This window comes from Rhyacophila brunnea, unplaced genomic scaffold (genome assembly GCF_057557595.1).
Source record: "Rhyacophila brunnea isolate RB1 unplaced genomic scaffold, BYU_Rbru_1.0 scaffold_3, whole genome shotgun sequence".
Lineage (NCBI taxonomy): Eukaryota > Metazoa > Arthropoda > Insecta > Trichoptera > Rhyacophilidae > Rhyacophila > Rhyacophila brunnea.
The window spans coordinates 8,723,095-8,748,055 of record NW_028232965.1 but is presented as its reverse complement, the minus strand read 5'-3'; the positions used below and the strand labels follow the sequence as shown (position 1 = coordinate 8,748,055).

The following is a 24,961-nucleotide window of genomic DNA, read 5'->3' as shown; positions in this document are numbered from 1 at the left end:
TCTTAAATGATGTCTTCACAAAAGTGTTATTTTTGAGAGTCTTGGTTTCATTTTTGAATACAAAACTACTCAAGTTATTTTTTTGTGTATCTTCTCTTTAAAAATAAGCTCAGTAACTATCTTTTTGTCAGTGTTATATGTTTTATAGCAAACCATTAAAAAAATATGATATCGTTAATGAGTGAAGCCATTATTTAATTTAATCTATCCAATCAATTTTATTATTTTTTGCTAAGTATTTTTATGGTAGTCGGTGTATCTGAACATAAAAAATAAGCTTGCATTTAGCGGTGGTGTTGTATTGGACCTAAAAAATGTCATTCGCTCAAATTATTTGTCAATATTGATTGACAAAAACTAGTTATTCTCAATATGTCAGGTATTGAATAATACAAGTGCGATTTTGAATTAGATAATAAGTATGTCAATTAGAACAAAGTGACATTTTTGCGAATCGATACAGCCTAATGAGTTACGCAAAACTATATCGAAGCTAAAAATTGAGGTATATAAGTGGTGGGTAAAACCTGAGAAAGCACAGTGCCTTTTAGTTCTGAAAACTACAAACATATACACAACCCAAAATGATTTCAAAGGTAAATATTTCATTACAAATATTTTTCTAATAATATCACGTTATAAAAATTAACTAATAAATATATATTTGGATTTAATATTAAGTCACATTTACCCCAATTTCAATCAATTAAAGTATTATAAATTTCGACTACAACCCTTAAAGCTAGTCAATAAAAATACATAATTTAAAAATATTTTTTCAATATTAAATAAAAAGTAATGATTTAAATAATAAAACCTAACCATTCAAAAAAATTTGACAATATTATTATACAAATTATTTATTTTCCCTCAAAATTGTAAATTTATAACACGTGAAAAACAACTTTGAGTTTGACCAATCTTTTTTGTAAAATACACATGGTGTTTCATTTATCATTTCTACATAAATAATACATAAATAATAACATTTTACAAGTAAGTACATCAAAATATATTTTCATCCCTCATAATTTTTATTGCGGAGATTCTTATTTGGTTCTATAATCCAGTATGGATTTGATCCGTTCCTACCCCATTTTTTTAAACAATTTTTACAATTAATGCTTGGTAGTCATCCTCTCAAAATATTCCATAGTCCATGTTTCAATAACATATGGAAAAATCAACGTCTAACTTATAATTCTAACTAATTAGCCACTAGTTCCGAAGTGTCAAAATGGCTTTACATTCTCCCACTGGATAATACGAGTGCTAATTAAAATATATTTATTGAAATAGATATAATAATAAATTGTTTTATTTCTTTCCAGTTCGTTTCTGTCTTCCTGGTGGTGGCTATATGCCAAGCCGCTCCTCAGCATAAAGGCCACGCCGTTTCATCCCAAAGTTTTGTACTAGGATCTTCTCCAAGCCATAACTCTCACCACGGATCTTCATCAGGTGGTTATGGTGGCTACAGTCATGGCCACGGTCATGCCGTATCATCTCAATCCATTGTGCAACACCAAGCTCCAGTTCACCATGTAGTCCCAGTTCACCACGCTGCCCCTGTACACCATGTTGCCGCAGTTCACCATATCGCCCCAGTTCACCACGTTGCCGCAGTTCACCATGTTGCCCCAGTTCACCATGTTGCTGCAGTTCATCATGTTGCCCCAGTTCACCATGTGGCCGCAGTTCACCCAGTAGCTTATCACAAGGAACATGAGGAATACGTAAGGATCAATAGTTACCTACAATATTAATTTTATTCGTGGTATTTAATTATAGTGAAAAGTGTTATTCAGTGTACCTATAATATAATATCATATGGTTTTCACCTCTTCTTCTTTTTTCTGCACTATATCTATTATGGAATGTCGACGAATATTTTAATCATTGTTTTTGTATTACCTATTCAACATCATCGTACATCAAAATATTTTACGGCACGTGTTTAAATATAAACATTCATATTATTTTTAATACTACAATACGCCATAAGGCCCAATGACAGTAGTGTAGTGAAACAGTGCAATCTAGTAACGATTACATAAATAGTCAGACTTTGAGAAAACCACATAATTAACTATATTGTGACCTTGCCGGGAATCGAACCATTATTGCATTTTGCACTGGATCATGTAGTATGCTTCGTCGAGTACCTATATTTAAAATACATATATACGTGGACTGTACATCAATATTGATAAGTACATTATGCTAATGTCTTCTAAAAGGGCGTCTATCAGATTTATAGAATAAAAAATATAATTAAACTTAAAGTTTATCATAAAAGCCATATCCATTTAAAATACAATATTCGGTACAATATTTGATAGCATTATATTATTATGTTCACATAATGTCCATATTATATTATAATCCGTATGGTATCCGAGATTTTTTTTTATATTTAACTGATGCGGATAAAAAATCAGCACGTACTTTTTTATAAATTCATTAAAAAAAATGAGTAAAAAATATTTAGTTACTTACCATTTCTTGTTTTGAAATAGGGTCACCCCGCTTACAAATTCGAATACCACGTATCTGATAAGCACACCGGAGATGAGAAGCACCAGTCAGAGAGCAGAGACGGAGATGTCGTCAAGGGACAATACTCTCTTCTTCAACCTGATGGTCACATCAGAACCGTCGACTACACTTCTGATAAACATAGCGGGTAATTAATTTTAAAATATTATTTTCAAAGTTAATTGCCTCTTAACATATTTCTATAATACCTATGTTTAAATATAAAAGTTTATAATAATTATCAAACCAAGTTATTTCTGTTAGTAAAATTCGAATAGAATTGATAGTCAGTAAAATTCATCAGGATTGATATATTATTTAATTGTTGCAAAATATAGTTTTTTAATAAATATTATATGAAAATGTTAGGCCATTCTATTGTACTATGTATCGTGAGGATGTAATATACTTTCACAATTATTTTTAAATGCAAAAGTTTATGAAGAAAACTTAATATAATATAACTAGTAAATTGGGGTATTTACAGAGTCATCATAATCTTTAAATATTTTTTTTATAAAACTATTGTTATTAATTCTAATATGTCTTTTTAGTCTAATACTTTTAATCAAATTTGGAAGTATGCAAACTCAACCAAAATTAAAGAAGCTTTTAAAAACAGCATTTATTCCAAATCGCTTATTTTTTACTCATAATATCAATCATAAAAATAAAAGTTACCATAATGTAATATATATTTTTTTAATAATAACGTATTTTCTTCTTTCAGATTCAACGCCCATGTAAGCTACTCAGCACCATCTCACGGACATTATCATCATTAAATGTTTTAGTTTAATTTTAATAATGCCATCATAATTTTCATTGTTCATCCCCTATGTGTATCTCAATATCTTTTCTATCCTTGTACCTTTTATTATGTAATAATTGATTAAAATAAATTTGATTATTTCAAAAACAGTGTTTTCTATCTTTATAGTGCATAAATAGTGAATTAAATTATGGGATATATGTAAAATTAAGTTAATATATATATATATATATATATATATATATATTTAATATACAATAAGTAAACTACAATTGTTGTGTCTATGCTGAGAATACGATTTCAAAATGAGTTAATAAACACAATAATTGTCAAGTCATATATCATTATAGATTAGTGTACTGTATTAAGCAGATATTGAAAAAGACAACATCCAAAAGCTAGCCGATTGCTCGAGTTTGCAATATGTGGCTTCAAAGACGGCCGTTCTATACTTGGGCACTGTTTTGATGTTGATTTAGTATGTCAGTACTCTAATAGTCAAAAATTTATTGCTGATCTGATAATTCAAAAAAAAAAATTTTTGAAAGATATTATTTTTAACCACATCTTTCAAATAACTCTGGAATTATTGATACAAAAATAATATGACCAATTTCAAAATCGTGGATTTTCAACATTTTCAATGTTAGTATTTTTTAACTAAAAATCGAATGGATTGTCACTCTTAATACACTGATTCCAAACGGATTCCGCGGAACGCCAGGGCTCCCCAAAGTATGTCTGGGAGAATTCAAAAAAGTTCACCAAAATAGTATGTACGTCTTGAAACCTTTCTGCTAATATAGAAAAAATAATCAATATTGAAAATTGAGTATTTAAAAGTTTAGTATAGATATCGCATCATAGAGTTTATTAAACTAGAGCTAATCTTATACGAAGCAGATAAAAATTATCTTTTGATCATTCTCGACCCTAATAGGATCATATGGGCATCTACATGGCGGAGGTTTGAATTAACAAATTTTTGTTTTTATGAGAAATAGATGTTAACCACTTGCTCAACCTATTAGGTCCATACTCTGACTCTAAACATAAATTGAAAAACAATAAGTTTATTTTCCAGACCCAAGATTTCAACTTGGCACCCACAACATTATAGGCCGACGCTTCAGCCGCTCGGCCATCGTGGGCGTGAGGAATTCAGTTGTCTGTTATAATATATATTTTTAATACATATATATATACTAATTATTATTTACTAACCCTAGCAGTAGTGACATGCCATACCCGTAGACATGTCGTGCGTTAATTGGAGTAATACATTCCAATATGGTGGCAGATTGAGTAAGGAAGACGAATAATATAACTTAGATTACGGAAATAATACATAATTTACGCCAGCGGAGATAAACTCCGGTGAATTTTTTTAGAGGTGTTAATCATAATATTTTTTTAATTCTATGTAGATAATATATATTATATCTGTTTAAGATATTAATACAAAAATTCCAGGAGATAATAATTTTAGATCACTTTTAAGACTAAAATAGTAATGTGCTTATTGTCAACTTTCTGCTTGAATGTTGGGAATCTGTGCTCTAATCATTAACATCAGAAAAAAAATCATTTAGTTCGAAATACTTGGGAATCATAATTTTTATTCCCTCACTATCCAATAGTGTTGAAGCTTTTCATCGATTTTATATATCTATGTCATTATTTTTACACTTCACATGGATACTGGTTTTCAAAAGTTATATTAACTAGATATTTATTAATAAAGACAACATGTGGAAAAAACTACATTCTTTGCATTTCTCTTTCGACGAGTTTAATTACTCCGATACTACGTTTTCTACCCACTTACCAGTCGTTGCCCAAATATGGTGAATTGCAAACCAATAAAAATAATGATCTATTAAATTCAAAATTAAATATCCATTCAATCGTGTACTTCTTGAGTTTAAAAATACTCCATAATATATATTTTACCTGAAAACAAAAAAAAATACATAATATTAATATTTAAAATTTTATTTAAAAATTCTTTTTCCTACACATTAATAATAGTAATTATACATAAAAATCAATACAATACTTATTGTTTTTTTTCAAAGCTACTAAATGAGGATATCTGTATTTACACAGTTTGATTTCAATATTTCATAAACTGCATGAAGAATAATAAGTTTTCTTATTCCATTAATAGGTATTATAAGGCGTGATAAAAAAAACTGTAAATAGTTTTCATGAAAAGTTTAATTACTACTAATTGAACTTTATGATGAATATTATTTTATTAGAATATTTCATATCGAATAAAATGGCTTCAAATTATGAAGTAACTATATGTAAGTACTGCAAGTATTTTATTAATAATAGTATTAATAGTAGTGATTTCTGGCAATTATTTATTGTTAACAGCAAGTAAAAAAAGATTATCGGTAGTATTATAATAATCAATATGAAAATATTTACATGACCATAAGGAATTATTTAAATACTCAATTTGGTTGAGGTTTCCGTGGAATTACGTGAATATTATAATAATATAATCGTTTCACATAAATTATATATATTTGTAATGAAATCTTTGTAAAATTATTAAATTGGTTTGTTCAATCATGGTTCAATAATACCATTTAAATCTAATCCTACTATTAATAATTTAATCCTTATAATATTAGTACTTTCATACAACTAAAAAATATTTATATTTTATGAAAATAGTTATACATATTATATTATTATAACAAATTGAAATGATAAATTCCTTAGAGATTTTTATTAAATACCATTTATTTTGAAATGATCGTGATTCCGATGGATTACAATATTTTTTAAAAGATGTAAAAAAAATGTTTCAATTGAGATAGATGGCACAGTACGCTAAGATTCATTTAAGAAACTTTAATAGATTTTTTTTTTTGAATAGTAGACAGTAGGTACGTGGTTAAAATGATTTTTTTTCATACGATTTTCGTAATATTTGTGGAAGGATACTTCTTTTTCTTCGGCCATATCCGACCCTTAGTTAGAGCATATGGACACCATGCTCGCCAGTCTTCTTGCATCGTTTCATGTCAAACCAGCATCCCATAACTCCGCCATATACACTATATAGATAGTATTTAGCGGTCTTCCATGGCGCTGGAAACCGGTTGGCTTGAAGATTAGGCAAGCCAGGTTGATATTCTCTTCTGGCATCCACAGCACGTGGCCGAGCCAGGTCCAACGTCGCCTCTTCACTCTCAGCGTGATGAGAGGCTACTTGGTGCGCTCTAGTATCTCTTCGTTGCTCCTAAAGTGATAATATATTTAAAAAGTCAAGATACATTTTGGTCAATTATTATTTTAATCTTTAAGTTCAAAGACTATACTATTGAGGTTATTCGCCTTTTCTGAACGAAATATTCGTCTATCTCTTTTTCCCGCACCTTTTCCGACCAATTAGTTGGTCTTCTTTTAATAAAAGTATCTAAACACAAATAGTTTGTTCGAACCGAATATTCATGAATGTTGCATACGAGCATAGAGTAATATACTTTATTTACGACAATGGTAACCCTAAAATGCTGTGTGGCCTTTTGAATGTTTTTTACTTCTCATACTACTAAAATAATAATGGATATATATTTTATCATTGGCACATGTTATTTAAAAAATGATTATTTATTTTTACGACTGATTTTATTATATTATTACTTGCTGAAACAATAATTTACGTTAAACATTAAAACTAGCAGTCTTATACCGATACTTTAAAATTAATACTTATCATCTGATTAAAGTTCTGACCATTGATATTAAAAACTTTTTAAAATTATTTATTAATAGGTACTTGATTCAAAAATGTATGCCAGATAAAATTTCTAACAAATATAGCATGCAGATGGAATGGCCGCTGAATACATACGATAATTATTTAGTAGCACATGACCGATATACGATATATATATGAATGACAAAGAAAGTGATGTCCAGCAATCCAATAGGGCGTAGAAGAAGAGGCAGGCCAAAGATTCGCTGGTTGGATGGAGCTGCCAGTGACTGCCGTATTCTGGGGGTACCGAATTGGAAAGCGGCCACACTGGATAGGGACAATTGGAAGGAGCTGTTGGAGGAGGCCAGGACTCACACCAGGTTGTCGCGCCCTTGGTGATGATGATGACATGACCGATATAAGTATATCGAAAAGTGGCCTGATGGTACGTTGGATCGAATGAATATTAAGGTTTGGTGGAATTCCGTGGCAGTGAAGAACAATGACTCCATAATAATAATTTTAAAATGCCTTTATCTAGCAGTGAATAAGTCGATGATGACAATAATTCTCATAATTAAAATATATTGACAATAAATAATTTTCAACGGTAAAAGATTGGTAAAACCTATAACTCGATTGGGAAAATCGTAAATATATTTTATATATTATTTATATATTTCTGTTGTGGTGTGTTAAGTTTTCAGTTATATTTATATATTTGATTAAATCATAAAATATTATTAATGAAAGCAGCATTCCTTCTAATTGATGTAATTTGAATTACCTCAGTTAAATCGTACTTATTAGAAATAATTTGCTAGAATTGTGTTATACAGATTTTTTTCTAATATGTATGTTTCTGAGGTTTTCAAAATTATACTCTTATTATATCACTTTACTTTATTAATGCAATAAATAAAAATAAAATTGCACATTTATTAGATTTATCTACCCATTCATTGTTTTTTAAATGACAAATAAAACGAAACAATACATGTTATTTTTTTTTAATAATAAACGAAATGATGAAACATATTCACATGATTGACAATGTCATATTATTTATGTACATATATATTATAAACATAATGAAATGAGCGAAGGGTCGATAGAGAAACACGAGAAATTTAAAATATCACAAACTAGGAAATATATTATTTTAATCTAATAATGATGTCCTTGCTGGGCATGATGCACTGGAGAGTATGCAACATGGGCGTTGAATCTGTGGAGAGAAAAAAACAATATCATTATTTATAAAAAAAATATTTTTAATGTGACGTTCCACACTAGTCTAGGCGGAGCATTTCTTTTCACGATATAAATAAATGTTAGAGACATTTTTTATATTCAAGATTGTTAATGTTATGGCCTAAATAAATTAGATTATATTAGTTAATCTGAGCTGAATTAAAATCATAAATAATTAAACATTCCTTTCATGTCTGAGAAATATTTAAAGTTGATTCTTGACTTATATGAAAAAATTTTTACGTGTAAATTTGCACTGTTCGCAGTCTTAATACACGAAATAAAACATTTGTTTCAGTATATAAATATTTTCAATGATTTTTACCCGCTATGTTTATCAGAAGTGTAGTGGACAGTCCTGATGTGACCATCGGGTTGAAGAAGGGAGTATTCTCCTTTCACGACATCTCCGTCTCTGCTCTCTGACTGGTGTTTCTCATCTCCGGTGTGCTTGTCGGATACGTGGTATTCGAATTTGTAAGCTGGGTGTCCCTGTATTTTAAAAAAATATTAAATTATTCATAAAAAGGAAATCATTTCATGTTTTAAATCTTTTAATAAACTATATTATATATAATTTCAATTCGAATAATAATTTAGTAAATGCAAGTAATATGTTTAGTTTTTCTGATATTTAATTTTATATTAGTTAATGACCCAAGCTTTGTATTTATAGGCTTTATTTTATTGTTTTATTAAATCACTATACGGTAATAGGTTCATTTTAGTAATTTTTTTGAATTAAAAAAAAAAAAGAACTTGCCAAAATGGCATTATAATTTTATTGATATAGTCGAAATATTTTTCACTAATACTTTATCCAAATAGTTGTAAGTCCGTCAAAGAATAACCCTTTTCAAATGGAAATTTTAGAATGCTAAAATTAAATCTAAATAATCAACCACGGAATAAAAATTATTTTCGTCATGTAATATTAATGTAAGTGAATAACATTTTTTTGTTCAAAAACTCTATATTCTTACATGCTCTTCATGCTCTTCATGGTGATAGTGGTGACCATGGGATTGTTGTCCGGACTGGTGGTGAGATGGAGCTTGATGATGAGATTGGTGCAAGACGAAGCTCTGCGAAGACACGGCATGTCCATGGCCCTTGGATACGACGGGAGTGTGGCTGGAGTGACCATGGCTGGAGTGAGAAGGAGCCGCGACATGCTCATGGTGGATGGTTACGCCATGTCCTGATGATGGAAGGACTGCGCAGCTTGCGATAGCAGCCATAGCGCACAATAGGAATATCTGGAAAAATATAGATAAAAACAATCGCAAGTTAACGAAAGTCACTTTATTTGCAAATTTGCTATACAAAAAGCCTTTTATAAATGAATTGTTTATAGATATGCGTATATTGATACTATTTAACAAACATAATTTGAAAACACCTCCGTATCTATCATTCAATATAAATAATATTACATTCTAAATTCTTATGATTTATTCCTTGAATAAAACAAAATAGTTTTATTCAACCATTAGTAAGTGCAAGAACAATATAACAAAATTTGAAGGGATTCTGACGTCAGTTATTATTAATTAAGTAATTTATACATTGATATAAAACATAAAAGTCAATTTCCAAAAATTAATTAATTAAATTAACGCAGTTCAAGATATAAACACTCGAAGTTAATTTTATCAAAGTTAGATAAAATACCCGTGCTCAATTGGTAAATTCAGTGGAAATAGGTTCAAGTCCCGTCAGGCATTGTATTCAAAGATTTTTTTTAGTAGGAATATATTATTTATCTGAATTATTTTCAAATTTTGTATGTTCAATATTATAAAAATAATGTTATACCTATTTTAAAATATAAAATATTTTGAATTATTCGTTAGACAAAAAAATATTACATTTAATATTAATCGTGTCTTTCATTTTCAAACTCAATTTAAAAAATATATTTTAGTACTTACCTAATTACCAGTACGAGATTTTATGTTTTAATATTAATGATAAACAATATTTTTATTATCTACTATTAATTTTCTAGTAAAGTAATGGCAAATCGTTTATTTTAATAGTATTGATTGTGGATTAAAATCCGTTAAATCGATCGACTAAAAACAAATCTGTATTTTTTATGATTATTAAAATACTATTCCTTTTGCTAGGTTGAATTATAACTTTATAATAGGGAAAGTATTTTTAGTCGTACCTTGCAGAACATGTTGTTTGGGTTTGTAGGTACTGCTTGTTTATGATAGTTGTAATGAACTGTGACTATTGGTCCAATTTTGCCAACTTTTATACCATAAGACCTCGATATGTGACATATTCTGTTTGCATAACTTTTGCTTAAAAAAATAAGTTCATGCTAGTATTAAGCATAAAGAAAGCTTACTTAAAAAGATTAGATTACACCACTCATTCAACAGATAAAACATAACTCGGGCGTCGATATTTGGTCATGATTTTTTGTTCCTAAATATCATTCGAATTAAAGTGGTTTATTAATATGTTAATCATTTATTTATTTCATCAAAATTACTTACGTATTGCATTACTATAAATTCATGAAATCAATTCATATGTATTACTGTCACAAAATATGATAGATTAACAGTTTCAATAAATTATAAAATTATTTGGCAATCAATAAGTGTCTTCTAAAAAATATTGAAAAATGTCACAATATCAATAAAAATATCTTTAATTAAACTATATTTATCCAATAAATAAGTATTCTTCTTTCACCTTGTCATGACCTGTATTGGGGCATAGGGCAAGCACAAGTTCACGCCACTTCCCTCGGTCCATCGTCAACTCTTGCGCCTCCCGCCATATCAGGCCTGCAGCGCGTAGGTCCTTTTGTAGCACCGCTGCAGGGTGAAGGCGGGCCGGCCACGGCGACGGAATCCTTGAGGCTGTGCCACAAGGGTAAGAAGTGTTGCATTCTTTGGCGGCATCCGGAACACATGTCCCAGCCACGTAAAGCATAATATCTTCGTTATTCTCTCAATCAACGAAGGCTGCTGTGTCCGCAATAAAGAATAAATACAATTTGTTCAATATATTGGACGTTTTATCGTCCATTGGAAGCGCTGCATCAGAAATCATATAAAATAAACATTAGAAATCAAAATCAAAACATTATCGATAAGAGACGCCAAGCCGATATAGTCTTAGCAAAGCTCAAACCCATGATAGGGCACAGGAGCAAGCTTGCCTATCGCAGCAAGCTGCTATTATACACAGCTATAGTTCGCCCCATTATGACCTACGCGTGCCCCGTCTGGGCATTTGCAGGCCTAAAGTATATCAACAGACTACAAATCGTATAGAACAAAACTCTCATAGCAATCACAAATGCTCCCTGGTTCGTCAGGAACTCCACACTCCACAGCGATCTTAACTTGGAATCCCTCCAAACCCACATTCTCAAGCTCACGAAGCAATTCTACAGCTCCATCAACAACCATCCCAACACGACAATCAATGACCTACTACAATATGACATACACGCTCACTATCAATTTGACCGGCCAAGGAGGTTACTCCTACTGATACCCCCCTACATAACACATTATTTTTCTTTCTTGTATCTTTTCTTCTCATTACAGATCCTCTACTACGCTGTCAAGACCGATCATCCAAGACGACCAGATAACCAATAACTTTTATCCCTACAGATTAAAACCACAGCGGAGGGGTTTTTGGCCGGAGGTGGGCTTGCTCACCTCCGGATTTTTTCCTCCCTCTGCGGCTCAAATTTTGATGAGCAATCGGGCTAAGACCCGAAAGTATCAGACGATAAAGATGCGATTGGATGCCGATTTTTGTTTTTTGGCCTTTTTCTCGGTCTTCCTGGGAGCACTCGTCTGGAATGGAAGAAGATGACCCCAGCACTGGATTCGAAACGGACCAACGCTAGACTCCACGGACTGAACGCTGGACTCCGCAGAACCGGACTGAAGCGAGATGTGTGGTGGGAAGACGACGGAGGCCTGTGACGGCGATGGTCCTTATTGTTATGTTTGTTCATTAGAAACACTTTTTAAATATACTTACTAGAGATCCCTTCACCCAGACCTCAAACCTGGCCTCGGTCGGTCGCGAAGCCGCCGAAGCCGGGTCCTTTCACTCTCAATCATGCTTCACTCCCGATAGGCACTACATATAAAGGGGATAGACGCTAAAAACCGTCTAGGTGGCCCAAATATATAAGCACATTACCCTAAGTAAGTAAGTAAGTAAGTAAAATCAGAAAAATATTTTTATCGAATGGTAAATGTAACTAAAACCATTGTAATCCGGGTGCTGAGACTTACAAAATAAGCAATCGATCCAATCTTTAATCACTAACTAGAAGCAATATTCAAGGTATTATTTAAGTTCTGTTAAAACCTAGAATTTATAATGAAATGGAAATTTTTATATACCTAAATCAATATTTTTGTTCCAAAATAAATTACTGTACGCATAAATACTGTCCTTTTAAACGAAATAACTTGATATTTTGTGACGATAGAATTATAGCTATGATAAAAAAAAATTAAGTACCTATGTAAGTATATTATAAATATAAATTTGTGATAAAAGTAATAAAAGTTATTTTAAGCTAAAGCAGAAGAAAGCTGTATTAAATGAATGAAGTATTGTATTATCATTACTATTTAAAGAATGTATAATTTATATCTAAAATGTCTTATTTCATAAAAAAAATCTTGAATTATTATCGTATAAGTAGTATATATGAGGATTTTTGAAAAAAGTATGTTAAAAATATACCTATTTATCTTACAATCAACTATGTATTAAGTATATATATATATTCATTTTAAAAGGGAAGTATATAATTTCGTCATGTGGAGTATTTATTATAACAGACTTTTTATGATTATAGGTTGACAATCATTTTATGAGACCACTGGGTTTATTTACTGAGTTAAAAAATAAATTGTATTGAATAAGAAAAAATAATTTATATAATATTTTTCGATGTGGATATTTATGGGTAGGTAAATTAATTTCATATAAAATTACATCAAAATACTTAAAACAACTATAAAATACGTGATCAATAATTATTTCATATATTAAAAATGTAACTTCAACCACTTTTTATATAATGTTTGTTTTATATATTTTCATAAAAAAATCAAATCCATAAAACTTACTTCTTTATATAGTATACAAATACATTTGAAGAAATTGTTATGCAAACCGAATAATAATGTCACATATCGAGATCTTATGGTATAAAAGTTGGCAAAATTAGACTAATAGTCACAGTTCATTACAAGTATTACTACAAGCAGTACCTACTAAATCAAACAAAATGATTTGCAAGGCAAGACCAATAATACTTTCTCCGTTTAAAAAATTAATAACTCCACTTTAGGGACAATAGTTTTATACTATAAAAATAAATTATTTTTTATTGCTTAAGAAAAATATTAAGTGACAAATTATTACTTGTTCATAGATTACTAGTTATAAATTATCAAAACTAAAATCTGTCGAACATATTTGTAATTATTAAAATAATAATTTAATATTACGATTACTTCACTTTTAGTATAATTATCTTTTTAGAAAAAAAATATGTATAAAGTCAAAAGGGATGTTTTGTTCACCCGTCCACTTAAATCAAAATTATTTCATAATTTTTAAGCCACACTTTCGAACTTTTACGTTATTATTGAAAAATTTTCATTCTCAAAATAATTGTAAAATCGTTATTATTGTTATGATTTTGTTATTTTTATGTATATATATTATTATGATCAATTTGTGTCAGGGTATGGACCTAATAGGTTGAGCAAATGGCTGACATCCATTTCTCGTAAAAAACAAAATCTGTTAATACAAACCTCTACTCTGTGGAGGCCCATATGACCCTATGGGATCGGACATGGTCAAAAAAAAATTCTACAAAATTCTAGGTATGTAGTCAATCAGTCGTCAAATTCTTTTTTTTATAGCAAGCTGGAAAACAGGTAATAAATTACCCATCAGCGATTATATTAATCTAATTATTTACAGATTTTCCTCTTATGCGCCATGGCTGCTTTCGCAAGCTGCGCAGTTCTTCCATCATCTGGACATGGCGTAACCATCCATCACGAGCATGTCGCGGCTCCTTCGCACTCCAGCCATGGCCACTCTAGCCACACTCCCGTCGTATCCAAGGGTCATGGACACGCCGTATCTTCGCAGAGCTTCGTCTTGCACCAGTCTCAATCGCATCATCAAGCTCCATCTCACCACCAGTCCGGACATCAGGCCCATGGTCACCATTCTCACCATGAACAGCATGAAGAACATGTAAGAATTTAAACTTATTGAACCAAATAAAAGATAATTTAAGAAAACCTTTTAATATATTTTATCGTTTCTTACAAGCGTTCTAAATGCTAAATAATTTAATATTTTTTTTTAAATACAGAGCCACCCAGCTTACAAATTCGAATACCACGTATCCGACAAGCACACCGGAGATGAGAAACATCAGTCAGAGAGCAGAGACGGAGACGTCGTGAAAGGAGAATACTCCCTTCTTCAACCCGATGGTCACATCAGGACTGTCCACTACACTTCTGATAAACATAGCGGGTAAAAATTATCACATTCTCTAAATCAAATCAAAAACCAAAAACCAAGTAAAAGAGTCAATAATAAATTTATATTTACCTAGCTAAAAATTTGAAAATTATTATTTTATAATTTGATAGTGTCATTAAAAATATCAAATAAACCATAATAAACGTTGTAATATCCATAGGCTTAATAACATATGTACATATCTGAGCTTCTAAAGGGTTTCATTTTTTTCTAGATAGGCTCTAATCAATAATTTGTATTATTTCAAATTATAAACTAATAATCATTTTCTTTAAAAAAGATATCTTTCAAGATTCTTCTACATTTTGAGTGATATTGATCTCAATTTGATATTGCAAAAAATATTACTGCAGCGTAAATACTTAGTAAACCAATTAAATTATCTTAATTAGTTTTTTATTCAAATCTACAGATGAAAATAATAGTATTGCTAAACACTAGAAATAAAATGCTTTTTTTTCTTTACAGCTTCAACGCTCATGTGGCATACTCTCCAGTGCATCATGCCCAGCAAGGACATCATTATTAGGCTAAATTATCTTATATTATTTCATAGTTTGTGATATATCGAAACTCTCATGTCTCTATATCGACCCTTCGCTCATTCCATTTTGTTTATCTATATGTACATAAATATGATACTGTTGATCGTATGAACATATGTTTATCATTTCGTTTATTATTAAAAAAAGTTACAATAAAATTATTGTTTTGTTTTATTTGAATTTATTCCACTTAAAAATAATGTGATATTCTAACCATTATTATATACTACCTATTATAATTTGCTTGACAAAATATGACTGGGAACTAATGATACCACGAAAATAATTATAATTCACATTTTCGATATTCCTAATCGCGTACATAATGAATAGTACCTACCACATAGTTTTTTGTCCATAAAATGGTCAAAAATCAAAAACATCATACATTCAAAATATCTTGACCCTTAAATAATACATGATGGCAATCCTTTTATTTACATTATTATTTCTCTAATCGATCATATTTAATGATTAATATTATTATAAATTAACAATGGAACCCGTGAATAAACACTATAACTACTTTATTAGCACACTTCTTAAACTATATAAAACTGCAAATTTTCTAATAAAATTTCATTTACACGAAAAAATATAAAGAATAATACAGTTTGTTACTAAAAGACAACACTATGCAATAAAGAGTTATCAGCTTTGATAATTTCAATTGGATCATATTATTATGCATTAAATTAGTGGTTTTAATTGTATTCCCTTGATACGTCATTTTAAAATACAGTGAATAGGTTAGTAAATCTAAAAAAATACACATAGATTCGTATGTAGTGCATTCAAAAAATATTCAGATTTTTCGACCACTAACATAATATTATAAGATTCTGAAAAAAGTATACGTCATTTGACAATATATTCTGCCAATCAAAAATTTGTTAACATTAATTGCAGGATTTATACATTATTGAAATAATTTCTTTAAAATATTTATACGCAATATTTATTTAGCTAAGTTCAAAATTTACAGTGACAGTACAGTAGAGTAACAAGATAGTGTTAAAAATTATTAAGGCACGTGACTATTATATTTTATTGTATTGTTAAAAAAAGTCATCAATTAACTTAATATTAAGTACTGTATATTGTCAAGCTATATACATATTATATAAATAAATATTAGTAATAGAAATGATATTTTCAATTTAATAATTTTATTAACTGCATTAGGCATAATAATTGTTTAATTCGAAATCTACATATGTATATATTATATACCAAGCGATTTTATTAAATGTTTAAAGATATATTAGATTTTATGACCATTCACTTGCAACTGTGCCCAGATATCTGTCATTCGGTTGTTCCGTTGCCAAATTGACGGCGTCGTGATAGTGATTCCCGACGATTAATGACGTAATTATTGATTTTTGTTACCGTCACACGTGCTGTATAATATTTTTGGAAGCTAAACTTTGTAGGAAAAATTTATATGTCATTATAATGCCCACTGTTATCCTAAAAATTAACAATTATCATGATTTTATAAAATATTTAAGTATTTATACCATAAAAGAAATTTATTATAAATGTCGACGTTTGAGAATAAAGTCATATTTTGATGAATGATATCTCCGTGGTTATACCATTTTTTAAATTTATTATGTTGTTTCCACGTACAGTAAAATATATTAAATTTAATTAAGTAAATTTTTACCTAAAAATATTTAGTAAACTATTTTGTTATATATAATATGCATTAGCATTAGAGTAATATCAGTAGACTTTACTTATTACCATACGATCGGTGATTTTTGATGGTTTTACGGCTATTTACATTAAATCTTCCCGTTGTGGTTGGTTTAATTAAATCTATAGATATTAAAGAATATAATTTTCTATTTGGTAGCGAACGATGTGTATGGTTTATACTAAATTAAATGAAAAACATTAAAGAAAACTCCATTGTTAATAGATCGTGCTAATATGTTATAACTGGCAATATATTCTTATGTGAAATATAAGTAAAGGGAAGAATAATGCTACCTGATACATCTAATAAATGATAGAATACGAAAGATGTGATTTAATACAATTTATCAATAATTAAAATTTTTTTTTTTATAAATAATTGATGGGTACTAAAAAATTAAAAAATTGCTATAAAATATGCGTTTGCTGTTTGGTTTAACCATAAAAGTTATGTGTATCATTATAATAATTAGGTTAGTACCTACCTAAGTTTCGATTTTTTTTAAATTTTATAGTTTACATTATTTGAAAAATAGTAATTTTCTAGAGAATAAACATATGTAGAAATTAAAATTCTAAATATTTTAAAGGATCTTTTCACTAAAAAACAAAAACAGCCATAATAATCAAGGTCGACAATTATCCTGGCTTGGTAGGAATTTCCCGAATAAATAATTCTCGAAATGAAAATTTTACCATAAGTCTAATGAATTATCATAATATTATTTCGAAATAGAAAACATCCGTGACAAAAATGTTAAATTATTCTATAATTATTGATGACTGTACAAGCGTTGAATTTAAGAAGCTCTTCCTGCAGCCGGGATTTATTTGCACTTGATGAACTTTTGAGGGCTTTAGTTAAAATTATCAATATATTCAAATTATTTGTAAAATAATCACTAGTAGTTATACAATTATGATCAATACATATTTTTAAATGTCTTTTATAAGGTTTTTGCTATAAAATAATATTTAAAAAAAAAAATAATAGCTATATTTATTGATAAGCACCTACTTCTGTTTTTATAATGTTTAAGAAATACCGGTATTCAATAAAAATACCGAAAAACCGATATTGACATTTTCATTCGGTATTGCAATCCCTACCACTGACCAATATAACACATACAAAAGATGGTAATTTTTATTGATTGGTCGATGTGATATGTAGGTAGTACAAATATTTTGTTTGTAAATTTACCAATTTTTTTTTATTGTATAGCCGACATCCACCTGAGGACGACGTACGCATCTGATTTTACCAGCGCTCGAAATGGACAGGAACGCACCGGAGCGCCGTTGTGGTTCGTGGAATTCCAAAATATACCGTTCCGGCTCGTGGATTCATTTAAAATTGCGTTGCGGTTCGTTAGATTGAGATATTTATGTGTGAATGTATCTTTTAAAGTTTTTCTCAAAATTAAAAATTAACGAAGTTATGTCATGCCGGGCGTGCAAGGGTTAAAAATAAAATTTATGACATCCCTAAATTTCTTTCAATTTTCTTTTTTGTGTCGATACATCCGTGTCTAAATGCATTGTCTAAGCACTCCAAATAATTGCATACTTACATAAAAAAAGTAACTACAACTGCAAGTTACAAAAGAATTGTGCCTTTACTGACATTGTTTGAAAACCTTTTGTACTTAAATAACTTAAATTCAATAAAAAATAAAGTTGGCACCTACATATTTGTATAATAATTTCTAAAGTATGAAACATCTCAGTACAGTCTCGCTTTTACCTTTGACTGGTATGCATTGCGAATTTACTTACCTACTAATTTATTACTTATATTTTATTGTGAGTGATAAAACTTATTTATTTTCATCGCCATCTAATCGCCGTGTTAATTTTATACCCACGTCTATTTTTGCGGGCAAAATTTTCGGTGGTAAAATTAATATGATAAAGTTTGGTGATTTAAATCGTACAATTCCGCTAAAATCTACTTATTAGTGATAATCGCTTGTTTTTTAAAACATTTTGTATTGTTTAATTTTGTTCTCTTAAAATTTGGTTAAACATCTCAGCAGGCGATACCTTTCTATATGTTACATATAAGTATATTTTTTGTCGTTGGTATCCAAACTGATTTAACATATAATGCTATTGACCAGTGGCCACAAGCAGAATTTTTTCGTTTTGAAAATGATAAATATGAGTGGATATTTATAAATTTTTTGAAGGTTTAATTAAGTAGTAGGTACTTCGTGTAAATCTGCTAAAACATTAAGAATTCACTCCGATAAGCATTTAAGATCGACAATACAGTTGAAACAGGGTTTTCTGATTCAATGTCATTTCGACAATTGACTCGACGTGTTAAAAAATATTTATGACGTGTCGTAAACCCTTATTTTTACAGTGAATAATAAATAAATGCACCATTATGTCATTTTCCTACAAAAATGTTTTTGGTATGAAACTATTGAATAGCCTACCGTAATTAGTTTATTTTTAAGGGACGTTTCTATTGTGTTATAATTACATACGTTGTAACTTGCTACTTTAAAAATAATAGAAATAATAGATACCTACTATGTAGAGAACTTTTAGTTAATTTTTGTTGTAAATTTGTTTTAAAAAAAAAGGAATATCCGCCAATAAAATTTTATTACTATCATAATAATAAATTATTGTTCTGTATTATCATTATTCATCACCGTGGCAATAATAATGACTATAATGAGACTAGGTAAGGACAAACATCACAAATTGAATCGTTTAGTTTAAAATACACTCACAAATTAGGTAGGTACGTGTTCAGTGCGGACAACAAATAATTTTAGATGGTAGTCATAGATTAAATAAATACGGTGGTAAGTTCTTTAATCTGAGGTGGTAAGTGTACGTATATTACAATAATGGTAACCAAAGCATCATCATTGTAACATATAGGTCATGGTCTCCACAACGAGGGGCTGAGAGGGCTCTAGCCTGGGAGTCCGTGCTCAGGAGGAGCCCGGCGAGGCGAATCGACCAGATAAGTGAGATAAACACACATCACAAATTTGCTTTAATAGTAAAAAAAAGAATTTTCTTACAATACTATTATTTATAGTTATGTGGTTATACGAAACAATTCTTAATTGTTTATCAATACTGGACATCTCCATAATTCGTATGAATGTTTTAAAATATACAATAAAACACTAAATATACAGATTATTGTTACCCCGTACATACTGCCTTTATTCTTAGCGATAAGAAGGGGGCCTATGGTATAGGTATATACATACACTACAATATTAGTCCTTATAATGTTGAATATAGGTAGGTACCTACTGATTAATGACAATTTTATATTATTCTATAGGAATTGTGTTTAGCAACTCGAGTTGCACCTTCCGTCATGTTTTATCTTATATAATTAATGCTACTTCTTCTTATACCCTGTCATGTCCTAATATTGGGGCATAAAGCAAGCATTGGCGCCACTTCCCTCGGTCCATCGCCATGCGCCTCCCGCCATGTCAGACCTGCAGCAAATAGGTCGCTTTTGTAGCACCGCTGCAGGGTGAGGGAGAGGCGGCCACGGCGATGGAACCCTTGAGGCTGTGCCACAAGGGTACGAAGTGCCGCACTCTTTGGCGGCATCCGGAATACGTGTCCCAGCCACGTAAATCGTCTCTTCGTGATAACTTTAATCACCGAAGGCTGCTGTGCTCACGAACTCGGGTATTTGTAACGCGGTCGTACCAATGTATCCCTAAGATTCGGCGGAGACATCGATTCTCAAAGCTCAAAAGCCGATAATTAATGATACACCATTGGTAATTTAAAATGCTATAATTACGTAGTTTGGTGATGATGGCTTGAACCTTTTCTTAGAAGTAGGTATGGCCTAATGGCCCTTATGGTGGAGAAGGTTCAAAAGAAATCTTTGAGGATCCTTTGTTTGAAGCTGTGTGGATGCCATCCATGGCTTTATCCGATTGATTTATCTTAAGAACGCTTACACACGGTGTTCAACCAAATTGCTTCGGATATTGGTATATTCCTCTTGCGTGAGAACGAGTTTATGTGAACGATTTATTATAATTATAATAATTATAATTCTTTGTTTTATAACTTCTTAAATAATTAAATGGCGTAGTTAGCTCTATCGGTGTACAGATATGTACTGTATAAATTTTGTATTTACTCGTCTCTGTATAGGTACTTACTATTTTTTCTAATAGTTGCTGCATCTATTTCTTTATTTTTAAACACTATTTTAATACTATTTCTTTGATTTTTTTAAAAATATTCTGTGCTCGTCTTGAATCTATAATCTGTAAAATTTGTCATATGTAAACTAATTTTTAATTTGAATCTTTATGGTAGGTATGTGGATATGTTGTTTTTTAAGTTTAATTAATTAACAAACTGAACTATCCCAAATGAGACAGTAATATAAGTTATAAGCAGTGACGAGTGGTGGTAGAAGTAACATGCCTGCTGATTGTGGGTGGTAGATAAAGTAAGAGTAAAGAATAATACAATTCTTGACGGTATACTTTGTTGAGACTAGGTTCTTTCGCCTGCGGCGCTGACAATCCTTGCCCACTTGCTCAATATACATCCACGTAAGAAGTTCAAAGTTTATTGTTGCATTTATACATCCACGTATGTAAAGAAAAAAATAAGCATACCGTTTTTTCGGAAAATTATAGAGCGTTCCTGTTCGTGAAATTTTCCATTTCGAGCACTGGATTTTACAGATGTGTCTTGCAGGCTTCAGATGAGACAATTAAGAGTATTAAGACCAACACACTAATCGAGCCAGTTCCTGACAGGCCATGGTGACTTCTCAGCTACACGGTTTTAGTATGATAGAACATGGGCCGGAATGTACACGTCGACATGACCATCATGATACCGAACACGTCTTCTGGGACCAGCAACTGATAGAATTTGACCAAACGGAGCTGTTTGCCATCGTTAAATGAAAAATCTGCCGTTTCCATTAAGTACACCCATAAAATAAAATGTATACAAATATTATATACTGTAAAAATAACCTTTATCATTTCCGCTTAAAGAAGAAATATATTTGGAACTGTTAATAATCGTTTTATCAGCACATTGGGTTTATTTACTGAGTCAAAAAAACAGATAATATTGTATTAGAAAAATATAATTTTTCAGTGTATTTATAGGTACGTATATTAATTACAATATAAACCTATATACATTAAAACACGTATTGAAAATAACCATAAAACACACGATGCATAAATAATTTTGTATTATTTTAAAAATGGGGGTAAATAACTTCAACAACTTTTTATATGTATAATAGTTATGTTGATCTACATATCTTAAATTTGTTTTATATTATTTATTTTCATAAAAAATCTAATCCGTGAAACTATCTTGTTAATATGGTATACAAACACATTTGAAAAAAATGGGGGTAAATAACTTCAACCACTTTTTATATAATAGTTATGTTTATTTACACATCTTAAATTTGTTTCAAATATTATCATAAAAAAATCTAATCTATGAAACTTACTTGTGAAGAAAATGTTATGCAAACAGAATAATAATGTCACATATCGAGATCTTATGGTATAAAAGTTGGCAAAATTAGACTAATAGTCACAGTTCATTACAAGTATCACTACAAGCAGTACATACTAAATCAAACAAAATGATTAGCAAGGTAAGACCAATAATATTTTCTCCATTTAAAAAATGTATAACTCTACTTAAGGGACAATAGTTTTATACTATAAAAATAAATTATTTTTTATTGCAAGTGAAAAATTCTTTCTTGCTCATAGATTAGCTATGTATTATGAAGCTAAAACCTGTCGAAAATACTTGTAGTTATTAAAATAATAATTTATTTATAATTAACTATTTCTTTTATTCAACGCATAATTCACAAGATTTAAGAATGTACCATTCTAATTATTGAACATACATTATTTTGAAAAACATTTTCTGAGAAAATATATTATAACCAATAGAAAAAATCTTTTTGAAAAAAGTAAGCCAACCCGGCAGGGAATTGAACCCTGCATCTCCCGGGTTTACGCCCCATCCGAGCATTACCTCTATGCTATGCAGTAACATACTAATTGCGGCAAATTTTAACTATTGACTACTTTTAATAGAATATAATAGAAGATTGCCAAAGTAGCTTGATTTAGAAGAGCGCTGATGAGTGGGTATTAAAAGTGGCCAATAGTTAAAATTTGTCGCAATTAGTATGTCACTGCGTAGCATAGAGGTAATGCACATATGGGGCGTAAACCCGGGAGGTGCAGGGTTCGATTCCCTGCCGGGTGGCTTACTTTTTTCAAAAATATTTTTTCAATTGGTTATATAATATATTTTCGCAGAAAGTATTTTTCAAAATTTTGTATGTTTAATAATTTATTGTTGCAATTACTTGACATTCAGTACGAGTGTCTTTTTAGAAAATAATATTTCTAAGTTTTTTCAGTGAAAAATAAAATGTTGTATATACATCCCCTATTTTTTTATAATTTGTATGTCACACTAATTTATATTGAAAATTATTCAAATAAAAACAAATGCTAACTAATCCTAAAATGATTACCATTATTATGATTTTTTGCTCAACAAAATTGACTACAAAAATATTTGATTCAGTTGGCAATCAATATTAAATTCCATTGTTTATATATTTGATAGCAAGTTGCAAAATATGTAACAAATTGCCAATCAGCGATTGAATTTATTTAATTTTTTTTTTCAGATATTCCTGTTATGCGCCATGGCTGCTTTCGTAAGCTGCGCAGTCCTTCCATCATCAGGACATGGCGTGACCATCCACCACGAGCATGTTGCGGCTCCATCTCACTCCAGCCATGGCCACTCTAGCCACACTCCCGTCGTATCCAAGGGTCATGGACATGCCGTATCTTCGCAGAGCTTCGTCTTGCACCAATCTCAATCTCATCATCAAGCTCCATCTCACCATCAGTCCGGACACCAAGCCCATGGTCACCACTCTCACCATGAGCATGAAGAACATGTAAGAATTTAAACTTATTGAACCAATTAAAATATCGTTTATTGAAATTTAAGTAAACATTTTAAAAGATTTTATTGTTCCTTACAGATGTTATAAATGCAAAATAATTTACATTTTTTTTAAATATAGAGCCACCCAGCTTACAAATTCGAATACCACGTGTCCGACAAGCACACCGGAGATGAGAAGCATCAGTCAGAGAGCAGAGATGGAGATGTCGTGAAAGGAGAATACTCCCTTCTTCAACCCGATGGTCACATCAGGACTGTCCACTACACTTCTGATAAACATAGCGGGTAAAAACCATCAAAGTCTTTAAATCAAATCAAAGACCAAAAAGAAATTACAAGAGTCGTTAATTAAATTTATATTTATCTAGTTAAAATTTGAAAATTTTATATTTATTATTTGATATTTTATATTTACAACCTTGGTTTTTTATGTACCATTAAAAATATCAGATAAGCCATGATATATTTTGTGATATGCATAAGCCATATAACGTATGTACATTTGAGATACCGAAAGGGTTACATTTTTTCAGATAGGCCTTAATCAACAATTTGTATTACAAATTATAAAAACTAATAATCATTTTCTTTAAAAAATATCTGTCAAAGTTCTTTTACATTTTGAAGTGATTAAATATTATTCTAGCGTCAATACTTGGTAAACAAATTAAATTATCTTAATTAGTTTTTTTATATTCAATTCAATAGATGAAAATAATATTATTGGTAAACACTGGGTATAAAATGATTTTCTTTCTTTACAGTTTCAACGCTCATGTAGCATACTCTCCAGTGCATCATGCCCAGCAAGGACATCATTATTAG

The 24,961-nt window shown here is 30.2% G+C and overlaps 2 protein-coding genes across 2 annotated transcripts; both read left to right on the top strand.

Moving 5' to 3' along the window:
* Positions 1 to 584: 584 nt before the first annotated feature.
* LOC147067837 (uncharacterized) lies at positions 585 to 3,323 on the top strand. The gene is made up of 4 exons (XM_085952469.1): positions 585 to 596; positions 1,332 to 1,736; positions 2,520 to 2,686; positions 3,269 to 3,323. The coding sequence occupies exons 1-4, from the start codon at positions 585 to 587 to the stop codon at positions 3,321 to 3,323; spliced, it is 639 nt and encodes a 212-aa protein (XP_085808595.1).
* A 20,541-nt stretch (positions 3,324 to 23,864) lies between these two features.
* On the top strand, positions 23,865 to 24,961 carry LOC147067836 (uncharacterized). Its single transcript, XM_085952468.1, has 3 exons — positions 23,865 to 24,125; positions 24,255 to 24,421; positions 24,901 to 24,961. The coding sequence occupies exons 1-3, from the start codon at positions 23,865 to 23,867 to the stop codon at positions 24,959 to 24,961; spliced, it is 489 nt and encodes a 162-aa protein (XP_085808594.1).